This window comes from Ananas comosus, linkage group 10 (assembly GCF_001540865.1).
Source record: "Ananas comosus cultivar F153 linkage group 10, ASM154086v1, whole genome shotgun sequence".
NCBI lineage: Eukaryota > Viridiplantae > Streptophyta > Magnoliopsida > Poales > Bromeliaceae > Ananas > Ananas comosus.
This window is the reverse complement of record NC_033630.1, coordinates 6,814,974-6,831,710: the sequence shown is the minus strand read 5'-3', so window position 1 is coordinate 6,831,710 and position 16,737 is coordinate 6,814,974. Positions and strand designations below refer to the sequence as shown.

At 38.7% G+C, this 16,737-nt stretch overlaps 2 protein-coding genes and 1 long non-coding RNA gene across 3 annotated transcripts; 2 read left to right on the top strand and 1 right to left on the bottom strand.

The window, feature by feature from the left end:
* LOC109715969 lies at positions 1,071-2,221 on the top strand. Its single transcript, XM_020241229.1, has one exon. The coding sequence runs from the start codon at positions 1,309-1,311 to the stop codon at positions 2,044-2,046; it is 738 nt and encodes a 245-aa protein (XP_020096818.1). The 5' UTR covers positions 1,071-1,308; the 3' UTR covers positions 2,047-2,221.
* LOC109715968 (disease resistance protein RPM1-like) lies at positions 4,113-8,738 on the top strand. Its single transcript, XM_020241228.1, has 2 exons — positions 4,113-4,194; positions 5,651-8,738. Exon 2 carries the CDS (start codon positions 5,660-5,662, stop codon positions 8,423-8,425), a length of 2,766 nt encoding a protein of 921 aa, XP_020096817.1. The 5' UTR covers positions 4,113-4,194; positions 5,651-5,659; the 3' UTR covers positions 8,426-8,738.
* On the bottom strand, positions 14,403-16,311 carry LOC109716193. The gene is made up of 4 exons (XR_002217866.1): positions 16,258-16,311; positions 15,795-15,849; positions 15,634-15,709; positions 14,403-14,712 (listed from the first exon to the last, which is right to left on the bottom strand). It is a non-coding gene; the product is annotated as an uncharacterized LOC109716193 (long non-coding RNA).

Here is a 16,737-nt window from a genome sequence, read left to right as displayed (position 1 = left end):
CTCGCAGGCATCCGAATTCACTTCCGGATGCTCAACCCGAGAGGAGGGGTTGCGAATAACGCCAACAGTATTGCTCAAAACCAAAAGTATGAGCAAACATTTTCATTCCATTCCAACTGATATCAATTAAAAAAATCACACTATACTATTTTATGTTAAAATCAAGAACACAAAATTCTGAAATTCTATATCAATAACCTGAGACCAATTCATATAGTACAGTACAATTTTAGAATATATAACAAGTCGAAATATCAAATTCCATTCGAGTCTGTTCCAACACAATTTTTTTTCTATTATTCTTTTCACCATGTAATGCATCGAAACATAAATAAAATGAGGAACAACACGCTGAACCAAGAGAGAGATAAAACACACTACGTACCATTTTTCAAAGTACCCAAGAGAGAAATCTTTGGTGAGTTAGCTCAAAAGTTTATAAGTCTTTCAAGGGCATCCATCACCGAGCATTCGATTCATATGATGATTTTGACAAGCATGAAATGCTTCAGCAAATCAGCTCTTCTGATGCACATGATCACATGGATGTCCATCTCCTTCAGAGACCTCTGAGGCGGTCGCAGGCATCAAGCGGTTCGGTCCCGGCTTGGACCATGTCTTCGCAGAAACGGCACACTATGAGCCGCATCGGGCAGGTCAAGGACTAGTGTTGGACCTACCATCACAAAGAAAAGAGTAAAAAGTTAATGCCTTTTCCTGTAGAAGATAGATGTGGTTCAATGTTGGCTCCTACTACTGTAGGTTAGGCCATGCCAAATCCATTTTAACAAAAGCAGCTCTTTTATAATAGTACGTGTCAAATGGAAGACCTTCTATTACCAAACTAAGCAGATGGTTTCTAGTCTAAGTACAATTGTAAAAGTACTCGGATTTCATTGGGTAATACTAATATTAAAATTCGTCTATTAGCATTTTGGCAGTATATAACATATCATGAGATAGTACACAAGGATATGTTTAGTTATACAGCGAAGTACCAGCAGTAACAGATTCATAAAATGCATACAAGGATATGTTTAGTTATATGTATGGTTGTATATTTATACGTTTTGGATCTACAAGGTTCTGCGATCGATAAAGTACCAAGTGAAATTGGCAACCTATTCAACCTGCGTTTCCTAGGCCGGCCTAAGAGAAACAAAAATCGAGAAGCTACCAAAATCAATTGGGAAGCTGCAAAATTTACAGATATTAGACGCCTGTGACACTAAAATCAAAAGTTTACCAAATGGAGTAACAAAGCTCAGAAAGTTGAGGCATCTATTTGTATTTATCAATTCAGATAAGATGTACCGCAGTCTGGCAGCATTTGGTGGCGTTCCAACACCAAAAGGGATATGGCATTTGAAGGACATACAAACTCTGCAGTTTTTTGAAGCCAACACAAAGATGGTACAGAAGGTGGGAGCCCTGATCAACTTGCGGACATTCGGTATCACCAAAGTACAAATGTGCCACTGTACAGACCTGTGCCGGGCTATTGCAAACATGAACCATCTTGTCCTTTTACAGATTGTGGCGAAAGACGAGCAAGAAATACTGCATTTGGGAGCTCTTCGTCTACCACGATCTCTGCGAAAAGTGATGTTGTTGGGGCAGTTAGACAAAAAATATTCCTTACCTCAATGTTCCATGTCCTTCGGGTCCCTTACAAACCTGACCGCCTTTCATCTTCGTTGGTCTCGATTGGTTGAGGATCCGCTCCCTTACATTCAGGCGTTACCTAGATTGTTGGTCCTCCAAATTTGGGAAGCATATGATGGCATAAAATTGTGCTTCAAAACAGCATCATTCCAAACACTAAAGGAACTTGAAATAGTGGATGCTCCACAGCTCAATCAGATTGAAATAGAGAAAGAAGCGATGCCGAGCCTACAAACACTTAGTCTCTCAGGTTGCCCAGAGCTGAAGGTGTTGCCTCAAGGCATCGAGTACCTCACGTCCCTTCAGGTGTTACATTTTGGAGAACCGGCAGAGGAGCCTGCTGCCGGGCTTCGAGGCGGAGGAGAAGGTGGAGATCGATGAGAGCTGCAAGGACCCGATGAAAATTCGGCACACACCAAAAGTTTTCCTTTCATTCAAGAGAGGTGGCGAATGGGCGTGGGAAAGGATTCCGTGACTCCATGCCACCATGTGTAGCTCCCAATCACCAAAAGTGCTGCACTATATTGTATTTTAATAATGTTATTTTCGTCTGTTATATCGTGCTATCTTTTTTATTCAAAGACTTCATTGAAAAAATTAGCCTATTGTATATTATTATATGCTATTATTATCTATTAATTATGTATTAGCACTTTGGCATTAAAGGCATGCTATGTATATCATATATAAAATAGTAAAGTGTTATATTTTGTAAAGACTACTAGCTACTACATGTATTCCCAAGTGTACCTTAAAAATTACTGCTAATGAAATTGCAATATCATTATTACACTCTAATCATTAATTATTTAATCCGGCCCAAGCATCATTATTAGATTTTAAGCACCGTTGTTATATCCTAAACTTTAGACCCAGCTTGCCAGCACATCAATAATATAATAACGTACCCAAAAGTAAAGTATCACAAAGAGTAAACTTCAAATACCACCCATGTAGTTTTATACTTTCACACTTTAGTATTCCGTGATTTAAAGTGTATTAAGTTTGTGCTATGTGATTTCATTTTTCTCTTTTCGTCAGCTCATTCGTTAATATTTCGTTAAATTATATACAAAAAACTTCAAATAACTTACCTAGGCTTATCGAATATTCACTTTAATTAGTACCCTGTAGTTTTAACTTTGTCACTAATTTAATCAAAAAAATTAGTGAAATCGATAATAAAAAAAAAAAAAAAAATCATAGGATACTAAATTGATATACTTTAAACTACCGGATACTAAGATGAGAAAGTGTGAAACCACAAGAGTGGTATTTGAAGTTTTTCCCATCCCAAATATTTATCTTTAATGAATTGAATTACAGATATGTAATTAGGTGCAGATTTTAGACTAGTAATATATTATCTTTTAATTAATCTCTAGTAGGAATGTAGTTGTATGTTGCTATTTTTCTTCATGGGAACTCCTTTATTGAAAAAAAAAAAAAAGGCAAAATTATACCATAGTTAAAAAAAATTATTTAATTTGTAGCGCGACAAAGAGAAAAATGCTACCAATTGTCTCTTTCATCTGCTCCCAATTGGCGGATTTAAAAAGCCAGGAGGGAAGTTTCCCGGTGGCTACACCAGTCGGCCTTTTATCTACTCCCAATTATTTGTTTATAATATAATACTGGTACTCAACATCCGATTGGCGCAACCCGAGAGCACTAATTCTGAAATTTCACTGGAGTACCGGTACTTCTCTCCCTGCTACCGATACTCAACACTGAAATCTTGCACTTTGCAGCTTTCAATTTCAAAATTTTATTCTCGCGTCGCGTTGAGTTCGTTTTGCGACTATTTCGCGCCAAAACGACTCCGACTTGTTCCGACACTCTCCAGACATGTCACAAACCTCAAATACTGAAATCATACGACTGCAGCACACCAGCGATACTACAGTTCCGAGGTCAGAAAAGAGACAAGCAAAATTAACACCGATAAAAAATAAAATAAACAAATCAGCCATAATATAAAATATGATTTATTGTTTGCATTTGTATTACAAACTATGTATTATTGCATTGGATAATATATATTATTAGTTAGTTGAACCTACTATTTTACCAAATCCAAGCCGGCTAGCTGGAAAGCCTCACAATGGATGTCGTATTTCACGACTACAAATTAATTTGCATTATTTTTTTATCCTGTTCATTTTTTTTAGATTTCTACAACGGATTGATGATAATAAATTTATTATTTTTTCTATATTCATAGTCCGACATTTAATTTTTTAACGAATTCATGACCCCGTGCCGCGCCCCAGTGCACTCAAGTGCTGATGGGAAAAGTTAAAAGGAAATTCTTGGTAGCTGCACTGTCCAGACCATTTGCTCCCAATTATATTTGTTCATAATATAATATAATATAGTTCATCCTCATCCTCTCACTCCTCAATCCCTATAAAACATCTACTTCTACCAGAGCTTCTTTGGTTGCAGTATTTTCTCTAGTTAAAACTTGAGATTAATTATCTTGGAGCAGCTCCCTCTTCAATCTAATCCATTTTGGATCTGTGGTTGGTTAGTTTTTCTTCTTCTTCCCCTTCTCTTTTTACTTAATTTTTATTTTCTTTGCTATCTCAACTAGTTGATTCTGCAAAAGGGTGCAAGGAGGATAGTATATGTCTTTGTTGATTAATATTTATGTTGTTTGGATTCACTACTTGATCTTTGGAAACAAAATAACAAGAGATAATAATTAAGGTAGAGTAAATTGGCCTCATATAGTATTTTCACTTTATTGTTGATGATTGAGCATCTAAATCGATGATCAATACCATGAAAGATGATTAAGGATACATAAACCTTCTAGACAAAGAGTTCTATGATTTTTAAAATTTATTTTCTGACTAATCAAGTGGGCACAATGCGAATGGTGTCTAAAAATAAAAAATAAAAATTTCTTAAATTCAAAATCTTGGTTGTAGATCTGATCTAAATAGTTGAGAGAATTTTATTTATTATCAAAAGCTCAACAATTAAGTGCCTCGCTTTTATTTGTTAAATTATCAATTTTGAGACCATTCGATCACTTGATAAATGATAACAAGAAAAAAAAAACTACGTTCTTAATGGTACGAGGCATCTTTTTAAAGGCCTCATTATCAGGAAAAAAAAAAAGAAAAGAGGAAGTATCAAAGTCATTTCACTTTAAGAAATATTCTTGCTGAACTCACAAAGATAATAATTATTTCGGAAAAACAAATCAATTAATGTCAAAACTTGTAATGTAAAACTTTTACAAAATGCAGCACAAATTAAAGAAGTTAAAATAGAACTTTTAGATTCTGGTCCGATAATAAGCAGTATAAAACTATGAATGTCGAGGCAATAAAATTTAACATATTAGAAACACGGGAGTTTAATGAGTCCAAAATTTAAGTTCTTATATTGCTATCAAAACGAAACTATTTGAAGAAGCACTAATAGTTTCTTGCTCAAATGACTTATAGTCCTGATATATATTAACTTAATCATGAACAAGAAGAGGGCTTTAAAACAAACTCGATTTATAATTGTTAATTGTAGAATAATTTATAATCACTCTTAACACAATATCGTCAACTCGGAGACTAGCAGCAGATTCATTTACATTCCAACTCTTTATTGATTTCACACTCCTCTAAAGGACTTTTTCACAACTTGCTCTACAATGTTACATTGAGGTTGAGTTCAGTATAACTAGTTATGACGAATCTTTTATCTCAAAATTTTGTTAAACTGAATCTTGAACAAGTTATTGCTTTTTGTTCTTCCAGACTACAATACTGTTACCAGTGTTTCTTCTTTTTAACTGAGGATTCAAACAAATATTGTTTAGTACACTACAGAGTTATCCTGGATGAAACAATTACATATTTTTTACGAAAATTGCCTAGAATCATAAGAGCGTTAAAAAATAATTATTTTTGCTAGTGGCGCATCTAAAGAGACATGGTAGTTTGGAAAGATTATTGATTCCAGGCTCACTTTATAGGAAACTCCTATGGCAGAGGCTGCAATAAGCTCATTGCTCGTGAAGATCGGTGCTACCTTAGCTAGTGAGGCAACTAAATCAGCACCATCACTATTACTAAGATGGATATCAGCAAAGAAAGAACTCATGAAGGGTATAAATGAGATTAAGGACGAGCTTGAGAGCATGCAATCCTTTCTACGAATTGTGGAAAGATTAAAACAGAAAGATGAGAACACAAAAACCTTCATAAAACAAACAAGAGACTTGGCTTTCGACATTGAGGATATTATAGATGAGTTCACGTACAAGTTGGGTGAGGAGCAAGGAGGGGTTCTACCCAGAGCAATCAAGAGGTGCAGAAATATCTTCATAACCTGGCATCACCTTAGCAAGAGGCTTAAAGAGATCAAAATTAACCTCCGAAACATCATGGAGAGAAGGATGCGATATGATATGAAAGGAATGGAAAATGAAGTAAAACATCTAATAGCTGTTGGCGGTAGCAAGACCCGTGCAGAATCAACGCATTTTGTCGAGGAGGATGATATTGTGGGTATTGACAAGTATAGGGACTTGTTGCTCAAATGGTTGAAAGATGAGGATGAACAGCAACGACAGCCCATGATAATCTCAGTGTTGGGGATGGGCGGTCTAGGGAAGACAACTCTTGCGACTCATTTGTACAATATAATCAAAGCTACCTTTGATGCTTGTGCCTGGGTTGCTGTATCTCAGAGTTACGAGACTCATGATTTGCTTAGACAGATCTTAAAAGAGTTCTATCGGGAAGATCCTGAGAAAAGAGAAGTACCTAACAACATTGATACCATGGATTTTAGAAGCTTGGTTGAGACTATCCGCACTTACTTGCAGTGTAGAAAGTATGTACTCATTCTGGATGATGTTTGGAGTATTGATGTAATGAATAATATAAAAGATGCACTTCTAAATAGTAATAGCAAGAGTAGAATAGTTCTCACAACAAGGATTCGCGATGTAGCACTACTAGCTAATAAGCACCGTATGTTTGAGCTAAAGACACTAGAGGCAGATCATTCATGGGATTTGTTTTGTAAAAATGCATTTTGGAAAAGTGCAAACAAGATTTGCCCACCGCCTTTAGAACAATGTGCCAAAAAAATTGTCGAGAAGTGCGGTGGCTTGCCCCTTGCTATCGTATCTATAGGCCGTCTCTTAACATTTCGAGAACAAACTAATTTTGAATGGGAGAAGGTTTACAAAGATCTTGAGTGGTATCTAACTAACAACGAATCGAAGCTCCATGGAAAAGTACATGACATTTTGAAACTTAGTTTGGATGATCTTCCCCATTACCTTCGAAATTGCTTCTTACATTGTTCTAGTTTTCCAGAAGATTATCAAATTAGAAGAAACAGCCTCATACGGCTTTGGGTGGCCGAAGGGTTCATTGAAGAAAGAGGAATAACGATGGAGGAAGTGGCCGAGGAGTACCTTAACGAACTTGTTCATCGCTGTCTACTACAAGTGGTATATAGGGATGAAAATGGTAGAGTTTGTGAATGTCGAATGCATGACATCATTCGAGTCCTCGCTCTTTCGGAGTCAAAGGAGTTAAGTTTCTGCATGGTTTACGAGCATTCACGAAAAAAATTGCAGATTTGCGAAGCACGCCGCTTGTCAATCCTAAGCGATATAACTGAATATTGTACTGAAGACAAATCTCATTTGCGTTCAGTACTTGTTTTCAACAATTCCATGAGCAATGATTTGCTGAAGTCGGTTTTAAGATCATCAAAATTTTTACGTGTCTTGGAACTAGAAAAAGCGCCAATCGAGAAACTACCAAGTGAGATCTATAACCTCTTCAACCTGCATTATCTTGGTTTGAGAGCTACAAAAATTAAGGAGCTTCCAAGATCAATTGGGAAGCTACGAAATCTGCAAATATTAGATACACGTGAAAGTGAAATACAAAACCTGCCAAAGGAAATAACAGAGCTTCAAAAGTTGAGACATCTAGTTTTGCCCCGCAAATTGGGTAAAAACATCAAGGTACTGGTGGGAATATGGCGCTTGAAGGGCTTGCAGACTTTAGGATATATTGAAGCAACTAAGAAGATTGTGCAGAATATAGAAGCTTTGACAGAGTTGCGGGAATTTTTGATAATCGGCGTAAGAACCCTTCACTGTGCAGACTTGTGGAATAGTATCACAAAGATGAACCATCTTATCGATTTATGTGTCGAATGTGAAGATGGGGGAGAATTACAGCAGTTGGGCACCCTGCGCCTACCTCTACCAATTGAAGGATTACAACTGGAGGGTAAATTAGACAAAACCTCACTCCCTGAGCTTGCCACGTTCTTTGGGTCTCTTACAAACCTAACCAGATTAACACTTAAATATGCAAAATTGGATGAAGATACGTTTCCTTACCTGCAAGCACTGCCCGCATTAATGCTTCTTTACCTTCATGGCGCATATGATGGCATGAAGTTGCACTTCCAAGCAACATCATTCCCGAAGCTAAAGCAATTGACAATATTTGGTGCCCGGAACCTCAGTCAGGTGGAAATAGAAAGAGGAGCAATCGCAAGCCTGAATACGCTTCAGTTATGCCATTGCCCAAAGCTAAAGGAGTTGCCCCACGGTATCGAGTACCTCACTACGCTTCGAGGTTTATACATTTGGCATGCAGTAAAGGTACTTGTTGAGAAGTTTCGAGGAGGAGAAGGCGGCCACATCAATGATGGCCGCACCAAGGTTCACCACGTCTCGACTTTTTTTATTGGTATCGAACAAGACGGCTGATATTTCAGAGAAAGGATTCAATGATTCCAAGTACATCATGTAGGTGAATTAATTATTGCAAAGCACCGAGCTTGATGCTTCTATATTTTCCGCCTCGGATCTTCTAAACAACCCATGCTTGAGGAAACGATGATCTAGAGGCAGATGTTATCTCGCCTGCATATTTTATTTTACTTTTAATAATGCACATAAAAGTGGAAATATCAAAATATGAGTTGGTGCCTGCAGAAGAACCACTACTCCACAGTATTATGTATTTGTAGGATGATTTGTAACCTTATTAAAACTTTATATGTTGGCTAAAATAAAGAAATCCTCCCTTTATAATTTTTTTTTTTTACTTTTTCATCCTAACTTTCAAAAAACCTGCATTCTGTTTCCTTAAAATCTCATAAATATTTGGTGTGAATGGAGAGGAATAAATGATTCAATTTTTTTTACTTGTTCTTTAAGAAAAAAAAATACTTTTTTTATGTATTTCTACCATTTTAAGGGTTTCTTTAGTATAAATTATAAGGAATGAACGGATTAGTGACAGAATCTTAATGAAGGGGGTTTAAATACATCAACTTGAAATTTTGAAGAGGTAGAATATAGATTTGTTTAAAGTCGGTGGAGGAAGTGAAAAAACAAGTATTTATATAGAGTTTCTATATTTTACTCTTATTAAAAAGATTAAACAAAAATTTGAAGAAAAAAGGTTTCGTATAATGTCTGGAAGGATAAAAGCGAATGTCAGTTCTTAACTACATTGAGTTAATCCTAAACAAATAGGACTTGACGATAACAAGATAAGAATAGAGCAAATAGATAAGGTCACGCCCCGAGTTTCACGTTCCCCGAGCACGCCGACAAATCCGCCGTATACAAAAAAATTTCTTCTATATATGAAGCGATAACTGTACCTGTAAAATATACAATACTACAACCAGTAGTAAAGAGTTGCTAAGAAGAGTAACCAGGTAGAAGAAAATAATAGTTCACTATACATACAATATCCTGAAATACAAAAGGACTCGTCGGGCGAGATATAGAACAACAGTATGTATATGAACTCAAAAACTACAACTACCTCTAGCTGGTGCTCTGCTAACACGACGGCTCGACTGGTAGGGCTCTAGCTCGCAACGCCCTTACCACGCTCTGTCTCAGAAGACGCAGCAGCCGGAACCAAAGGCTCTACAAAACGAAAAGAAACAACGGGGAGTGAGAACTACTATAAAAACAAGTAGTCCTCAGTGGGTGCCGCCCTCAACATCATCGGTCTACCCACTAAGTCTACAGAAGGTAGCTAGGATAGTAAATAATGCCGGAACTACTCTACAGCTAAAAACCAGTATACTATCATGCTCTATACTAACAGTCTGTAAAAGATGTCAAACCTGACCCAATCTCACTCGGGATTGTAATCATACCCGTCCCAGGGACTGTGAACACACTCGTCCCGCCTGTCGAAGCTAAAGCTACCTCCACACTAAGTAGTCCGTTGATAGCAAGTCCAAACAGGACACCTCGACATCAACGCAGAAGAGCTAAGCCCAACTCCGGAGTGGCACTCGTGGGCGCTATCCAACCGAGTATGCAAACGTATCTCTGCCGAGCTCAATCAGGCTCTCGCAGGCTATAGTCAAGTACACAGAGTCCAACTGGTCTACCAACAAACAAGTCACGTCCCCTCAGCACAATCTGATGCCAGAACGACAATCCGGGTCCACCGTCAACCCCGACGGCACCCAGCAATCTAAACTCTACTATAAAAAAAAAGGCTCGGCATCCCAGCACGAGTGTAATAGTAATCTACACTACCTGGGGTATCCACCACGCTGATACTGCGGCGATACAAAATAACAACGGCTCCTAAAACTAAATCTGGTAGTGTAAACATATGACGGATTATATTCGCGGGTTTTCTCCTAAGTCAAGTCCAAGTCCAACATGTGCAAGTATAAATATAATCCAATACTAGCTCCAATTCAGGTTTCGAAGATAAACATACCAAAACTGTGAATCAAGCAATGCGATATGCAACACGCTACAACGAACACATGCCGACTATACAAGTACACTTAGAAGATAAACCGACGATTAACCCACCTCAAACGCTACTCCCAATCCGGCGCGACATCGAAATAGCGACCAACCCCGCTCGCCCGGCCTCCCAACGCAACAACTACGGTGCACACGTGCTCGAACGGCTCCGCGGCGCGACGTTGACGACGATCCAACTCCACCCGAGCTACTCCACGTACTGTCCAAGCTAGAGAGAGAGAGAGGAGAAGAAGAACAGCAAATATCTCTCTCTCAGCTCCTCTACACCTGTAAATAGGGATGGGGGAGAAGGGTGACACGTACGAGGCATGGAAAGACCAAAATGCCCTCTCACCTACCCTAGTGTACCGGTACACGCGCATTTGTACCCGTACAAATGGCAACCCGAGAGCAGTCTGCGCGGGAACAAGCGCAGTGTACCAGTACACCCTGATGGTTGTACCGGTACAGCAAGATGTACCGGTACGCCTTGATGGTTGTACCGGTACAGCAAGCAGAAAAAAATCTGCTATTTACAGATGGCAGTGCTAACTCTTGCTCTGGCATTCCCACTGAGTCCGCTTTGCGTCTATTTCGTGCCAACGCGACTCGGACTTGCCCCGACACTCTCCAGAGCTGTCGACAAGCCTCAACGCTGTAGTCCAGGGATACCACAGGTAGTTTCACAAATATGGCTGTCTAATAGATTAGTGAGAAAATCTATTGTTAGATTTCGGTTTAAATTTATGGTTATTTAAATTAAAGCCAAATTCTAATTTAATTAGGATATATAACATGAGATTTTGATTTACTAAAAAATAAATAGAGTTTAATTAAGAATCCAATTGGACTATGAGTTCTAAGTAAACTCTACATTGGAGCCATGCATTATATATAAGATGTAAGGGCTCTCAATTAAATAAGATTTAGCATTTCGGAGGCGTTCGACTATTTGACAGTTCCAATAAATAGAATTATTACATGGCTACACCCCCTATCTGTTGTGTTGCTTCTCTCTCTTATTCTATTCAATCTGATATGTTCTTCATTACCAAACAGAATCATAATTTCTTCCATATTAATTCTGCAAAGTTTTTCTATTAAGAAAAGGAGTATCGGATAGGCTTCCAGCGTAATAATGTTAATTAAGGTTTTGCCTATATTTTTGTTCCTAATTTTGTGGAGTGATGAAAGAACTAATTATAATTTTATCCTGTGACATGATTGAGGGTTAATTTTAATTTAAATTTGAATATCACAATTATATGACATGCTCTGTTTGGAACAACTATGATCGATTCATAATTATATGACTAAAAGAGATTCCAAAAATTTTTCCCCAAAGTTATATATATGACAAAGAACTTCACAAATAATTGTGTTCTCTTCCTAACAAAGAAAATACTTTTTGCTAAAGATTAATCAATAATATTTATAATTTAATAGCATGCCGTAGAGATCGCCTCTGCCCAGAAACTCTTCGCTAAGCCAGCATTAGAGAGCATACAACGGGCCCTCTCCAAAAGAGTTCTATTCATCCGTTCGACCACTCCATTCTGCTGTGGAGTATGCCTAACGGTCTTATGTCGAACGATCCCTTCCTTCTTGCAGAATTCTTCAAACTCCGATGAATAGAATTCCAAACCATTGTCAGTCCTTAATTTCTTGATTTTCTTTTTAGTTTGCTTCTCAATCATGACCTTCCAATGCTTGAAATAATTGAACACCTCATCCTTACTTTTCAGAAAGATTGCCCACACTTTACGAGAATAATCGTCAATAAAAGTCAACATATATCTAGCACCACCATGAGGAGTACGAGAAGGTCCCCAAAGATCAGAATGAATATAGTCCAGAGTACCTTTTGTTCGGTGAACTGCGGCCTTAAAACTGACTCTCTTTTGTTTGACAAGAACACAATGCTCGCAGAAATCCAACTTTTCTAAACTCTGACTACCAAGTAGACCTCTCTCACCCAATTTCATCATACCATATTCACTTATATGGCCCAGTCGCATATGCCATAATCTGGTGCTATCAGAATCTGACATAGAGGAAGAAATCACCGCTGTTGAACCTGTCACAGTGGAACCTTGCAGAACATATAACATGTCGGACAACTTGGCAATCATCACTACAAGATTCTCTTTAGCGACCTTCATTAATCCATCAGCGGAAGAATACTTAAAGCCTTTAGTATCAAGTATACCCAATGAGATCAGATTTTTTCTCATATCTGGAACATGCCGAACCTCGGATATAGTCCTCACTACTCCATCGAAAATTCGTACCCGAACAATGTCAATTCCAATAACTGTACACTTAGAGTGATTTTCCATCAATACATCTCCACCTTGAATAGGCATGTACGTCGAGAACCATTCTCTATGCGTGCAGATATGGAAGGAACATGCGGAGTCCATAAGCCACTCATCCTGTCTGCGTATCTTATCCGTAACTGTGAAGACGATATCATTTTTATCTGATTCTCCTGCTGCAACACTTGCTTCTGCTTCAGTATTGGTGTTTTTCTGACCTTGATTTTTATCACCGTTATTCTTGCGCTGTTCTTTATTTTTCAACTTGAAACAATCAGCTTTTATGTGACCTTTCTTCTTACAATAACCACAAATCAGATTTCTGTGTTTTGACTTTGATCTCGATGTACCTTATTACCGGAAACCTTCTCCCGAGATCTCCCTCTAGCGACCAAACCTTGTCCTGAAGCTCCACCTGTCTCGTTGCTTATCTGCAAGTCAATTCTCTCTTTTGAAAGTAAAGAGAATTTAACATCATCAAGACATAGAATATCTCGTCCAAACAAGAAAGGCTCACGAAAATTCTTATAAGAGGGCAGTAGAGAACATAAGAATAAAGGGGCTTCATCTTCCTCCTAGATTTTGACATCTATCGAGCGGAGATCCATAATATAGAATTAAATTCATCTAAATGCGACTTAATAGAGGTACCTTCCGCCATGCGCAACATGAAGAGACGTTGCTTCAAATATAACTTGTTGGTGAGAGACTTCGTCATGCATGTAGAGAGACTCCAATTTAAGCCAAAGCCCTGCAGCGGTCTTTTCATCCAAGACCTCACGCAATACCTCATCGGATAAATATAATTGTATTGCCCTTAGAGCTTGTCATCAATCTCCTCCTTCTGCTCCGCCGTCAAAGAATCAGATATCTTTTCTTTTCCCAACAGTGCCTTCTGCAATCCTTGCTGCGTCAATATATATAGTACGCATCTTGACTTGCCATAATGCGAAACTGTTGGTCCTGTCAAATTTCTGAATCTCGAACTTCGTCGTCATCTTAATCCTTAAAGGGAATAGAAAGGCTCTGATACCAGTTTGTTAAAATCGGAACGGCGAAAAATAGATCCAGAAAATAATTTAATGCAGGAAACGAAAAAGAAAAGAGGAAAGGGCACACCGATATTTACGTGGTTCGGCTAACGGCCTACGTCCACGGGCGAAGACGGAGCAAATACTTTATTAATGTCGAAAGGCGGAGTACAAAGAAGATCTCTCAAATAAACAAAAGCTTAATTAGATCCGAAACAATGAAAGGCGCGCCGTATAAGAGACTCCAAAATTGGCTTCTCTCTCACCACCCGTACGTACCACAGCTTGATCTTAATTAGTCATACGGCTCCTCAGATGCTCACTTAATTAATTACAGCTCCAACTCTCTCTTGGCTCATGATGTTGCAGCCACCGAAACACCAAATTAACACGAAGCTCGGTTCTCTCCGGCAACAATCGTACCCTCCAATAGTCTTAATTAGTGCGTGGCCTCTTAATTTGTCGCGGTGTCATTAACTTGGCCGTAGCATGTATATATAATACATGTGTCACGCCCCGAGTTCGCAATGGAAGACTGCGGCACGCTAACAGACCCGCCGAACGGACAGAGTTTCCCCTATCCGAACGAAGCGACAATGATAATCTAACAGTTTTCAAGAGTTAAAAGAAACCATTGTTCACATTACAAGTATTAAGAAAAGTCATTAAAAGCCAAAAGACGAGTAGCAGAGCACTATACATATGCTGACCACCGAACAACATGAAACTAGTAACAAGATACACAACTCCACGCCCAAAATCAAGTACAAGTAAATGGCCCTGGCCCACGCCAGTCCAAAAGAAAGTACAGTGGCTCACTATCTGAAAGTCCGCTATAGATAAGTATACTGGTAGGATGGCTAACTAGGCGCAATCCCCTTACCTCGCTCAACTGATGATGTACCTGTCACTGAAAAAGGAGACCACAAGGGGGCGTGAGAACTACTAATAGCAGTTCCCAGTGGGTACGGTCGGCGACGACAATGACCTTCCCACTAGGTCTAAATGAGCAAAGGTAAATGAAAGAGCGATATACATTAAACTAAAAGCATAAAACTAACAAGAACTCAACTACTGTCAAATAGTATTCTAGGTATTCGCTACATAAAGGAAACATGAAAGCAATGTACAGATTACTAGTGAAGACATAGGATAGAATATCATATGCAGTTATACACTTCTAAATTTACATGTCAAATTACTTTTATATGGCCATTTCAATATATAAGAATAAAGAAATACAATCATGAAACCCAATCGCCATGACCGACTTATAGGTCCGGTCAAGCCTGCGCCTGCCTAGTGCGCGGACACACTCCCGCAGGTGTGACGGCCACCCCTAGGCTACTGTCTCAACTATCACTGGCCAGCATCCGGAGCGGCACTCGAGGGGAGCGACCCCTACCGAGTATCATATCACATATCCTGTCAACTCAAGATGGCATCTGCAGGCTGTAATCCATAATCACGAGAAACTACTCATACTATCCATAGGAGCTAGTCGACGCATGTCTCAACTCAATATCAAATATCCAAAAAGATCCTGTGATACATATAGTATGATCAACGCACGAGAGGAATAACAATCAGGTAATATCTTTCAAATGTTATAAACGAGTCACAATAGCTAGGCTTATATTCATACTCATGCTCCTAATCATGTTTCAATACTAAATTTCATGTTCATGTTTCAATTTTCACAAAATGAGGACCGATAGAAAATAGATATATGTGCAATTCAAGTTTCATATGAGGATCGATAGAGAGTATCTAACTTGTGCCAAAATAGACATAAGAGGAAATTCGCCATTTTCGGTAACTCGGAACCCACCTCAATTCGCTACGTTGTCCCGGGCAAGAGAAGCGCTACACGCGACCCTTCCTCACCTCACGATTGCCCGAAAACACTAAACACGACAAAACATTCCGAATTACAATCAAAGAATTGAGATTTCCAATCGAGCTCAATTCACGCAAATTGAACGCTAATACCTTCAATTGCAATTAGCCAGACGTGAGTCACGACTCTCTCATACGCCTAGACACTCTGCAAGGTTCAATTGAAGTTAAATATGAGAATTACGCCCGTTGCACGCTCAATCGTAACCATTTCATTCCGTCTCCATTTTTCTCTCTCGTTTTCTCTCTTTCTTTCCTTCCCTTTTCTTCTTCCTCTTCTTTCATTTTTTTTTTTTCTTTTTCTTGCTGCCCCTGCAGCAGCAGCTATTTGCTGCTGCTTCTGGGCAGCCTGCAGCAGCAGCTGCTGCTGCTGCCAGCAGTAGCCTGCTGCTGCTGCTACAGTACCCGCAGCAGCACAGGGCAGCAAAGCTGCAGTAGCAGCAGCAGGGGAAGAAGAGGGAGGAAGGAAAGGAAGAAGAAAAGGAGAAGAGAAAGAAAGGAAAAAAGGAAGGGAAGAAAGAAAGGAAAGGGAAAGAGGAGAAGCAAAAAAACTCACCTCCAATTCTTCTTCTTCTTCTTCCACTCCTACTTCTTTCTTTCTCTTTTTCTTTTTCCTTTCGTTAGCAACATCAGAGAGAGGGAGAGAGAGAGAGAGGATAAGATCATCAGAGAGAGGGAGAGAGAGGGAATAAGATCAACACTCCTAATTTTGCACTCTAGCCCACACACTTTGGCTATTTGCAAAATAGTCCCTCGTAGAAACACCTTGGCCCCAATAATCCGTTTTCACGTCAATTTAGCATCAAAACGAATTCACCTCAATTCCACCCTCTTTCTCATATCTACACAAGTAACAAAAGTCTGCTTTCTACAACATGTCTCCTAACTAGAGTCTAATTCTAATTCAATTAGAATTACACTTCTAATTATAATCCATATATGCCAAATTAAATCTAAATTATATATAATCCCAATTAGATTAGGATTTAACTCCAATTTAGATAACTACAAATCTAAACCAAATATAACAGTTTCG

What these genes read in the sequence shown, in the direction of transcription:
- LOC109715969 (XM_020241229.1), top strand. Translation starts at nt 1,309, where the DNA reads ATGTACCGCAGTCTGGCAGCATTTGGTGGCGTTCCAACACCAAAAGGG.
- LOC109715968 (XM_020241228.1), top strand. Translation starts at nt 5,660, where the DNA reads ATGGCAGAGGCTGCAATAAGCTCATTGCTCGTGAAGATCGGTGCTACC.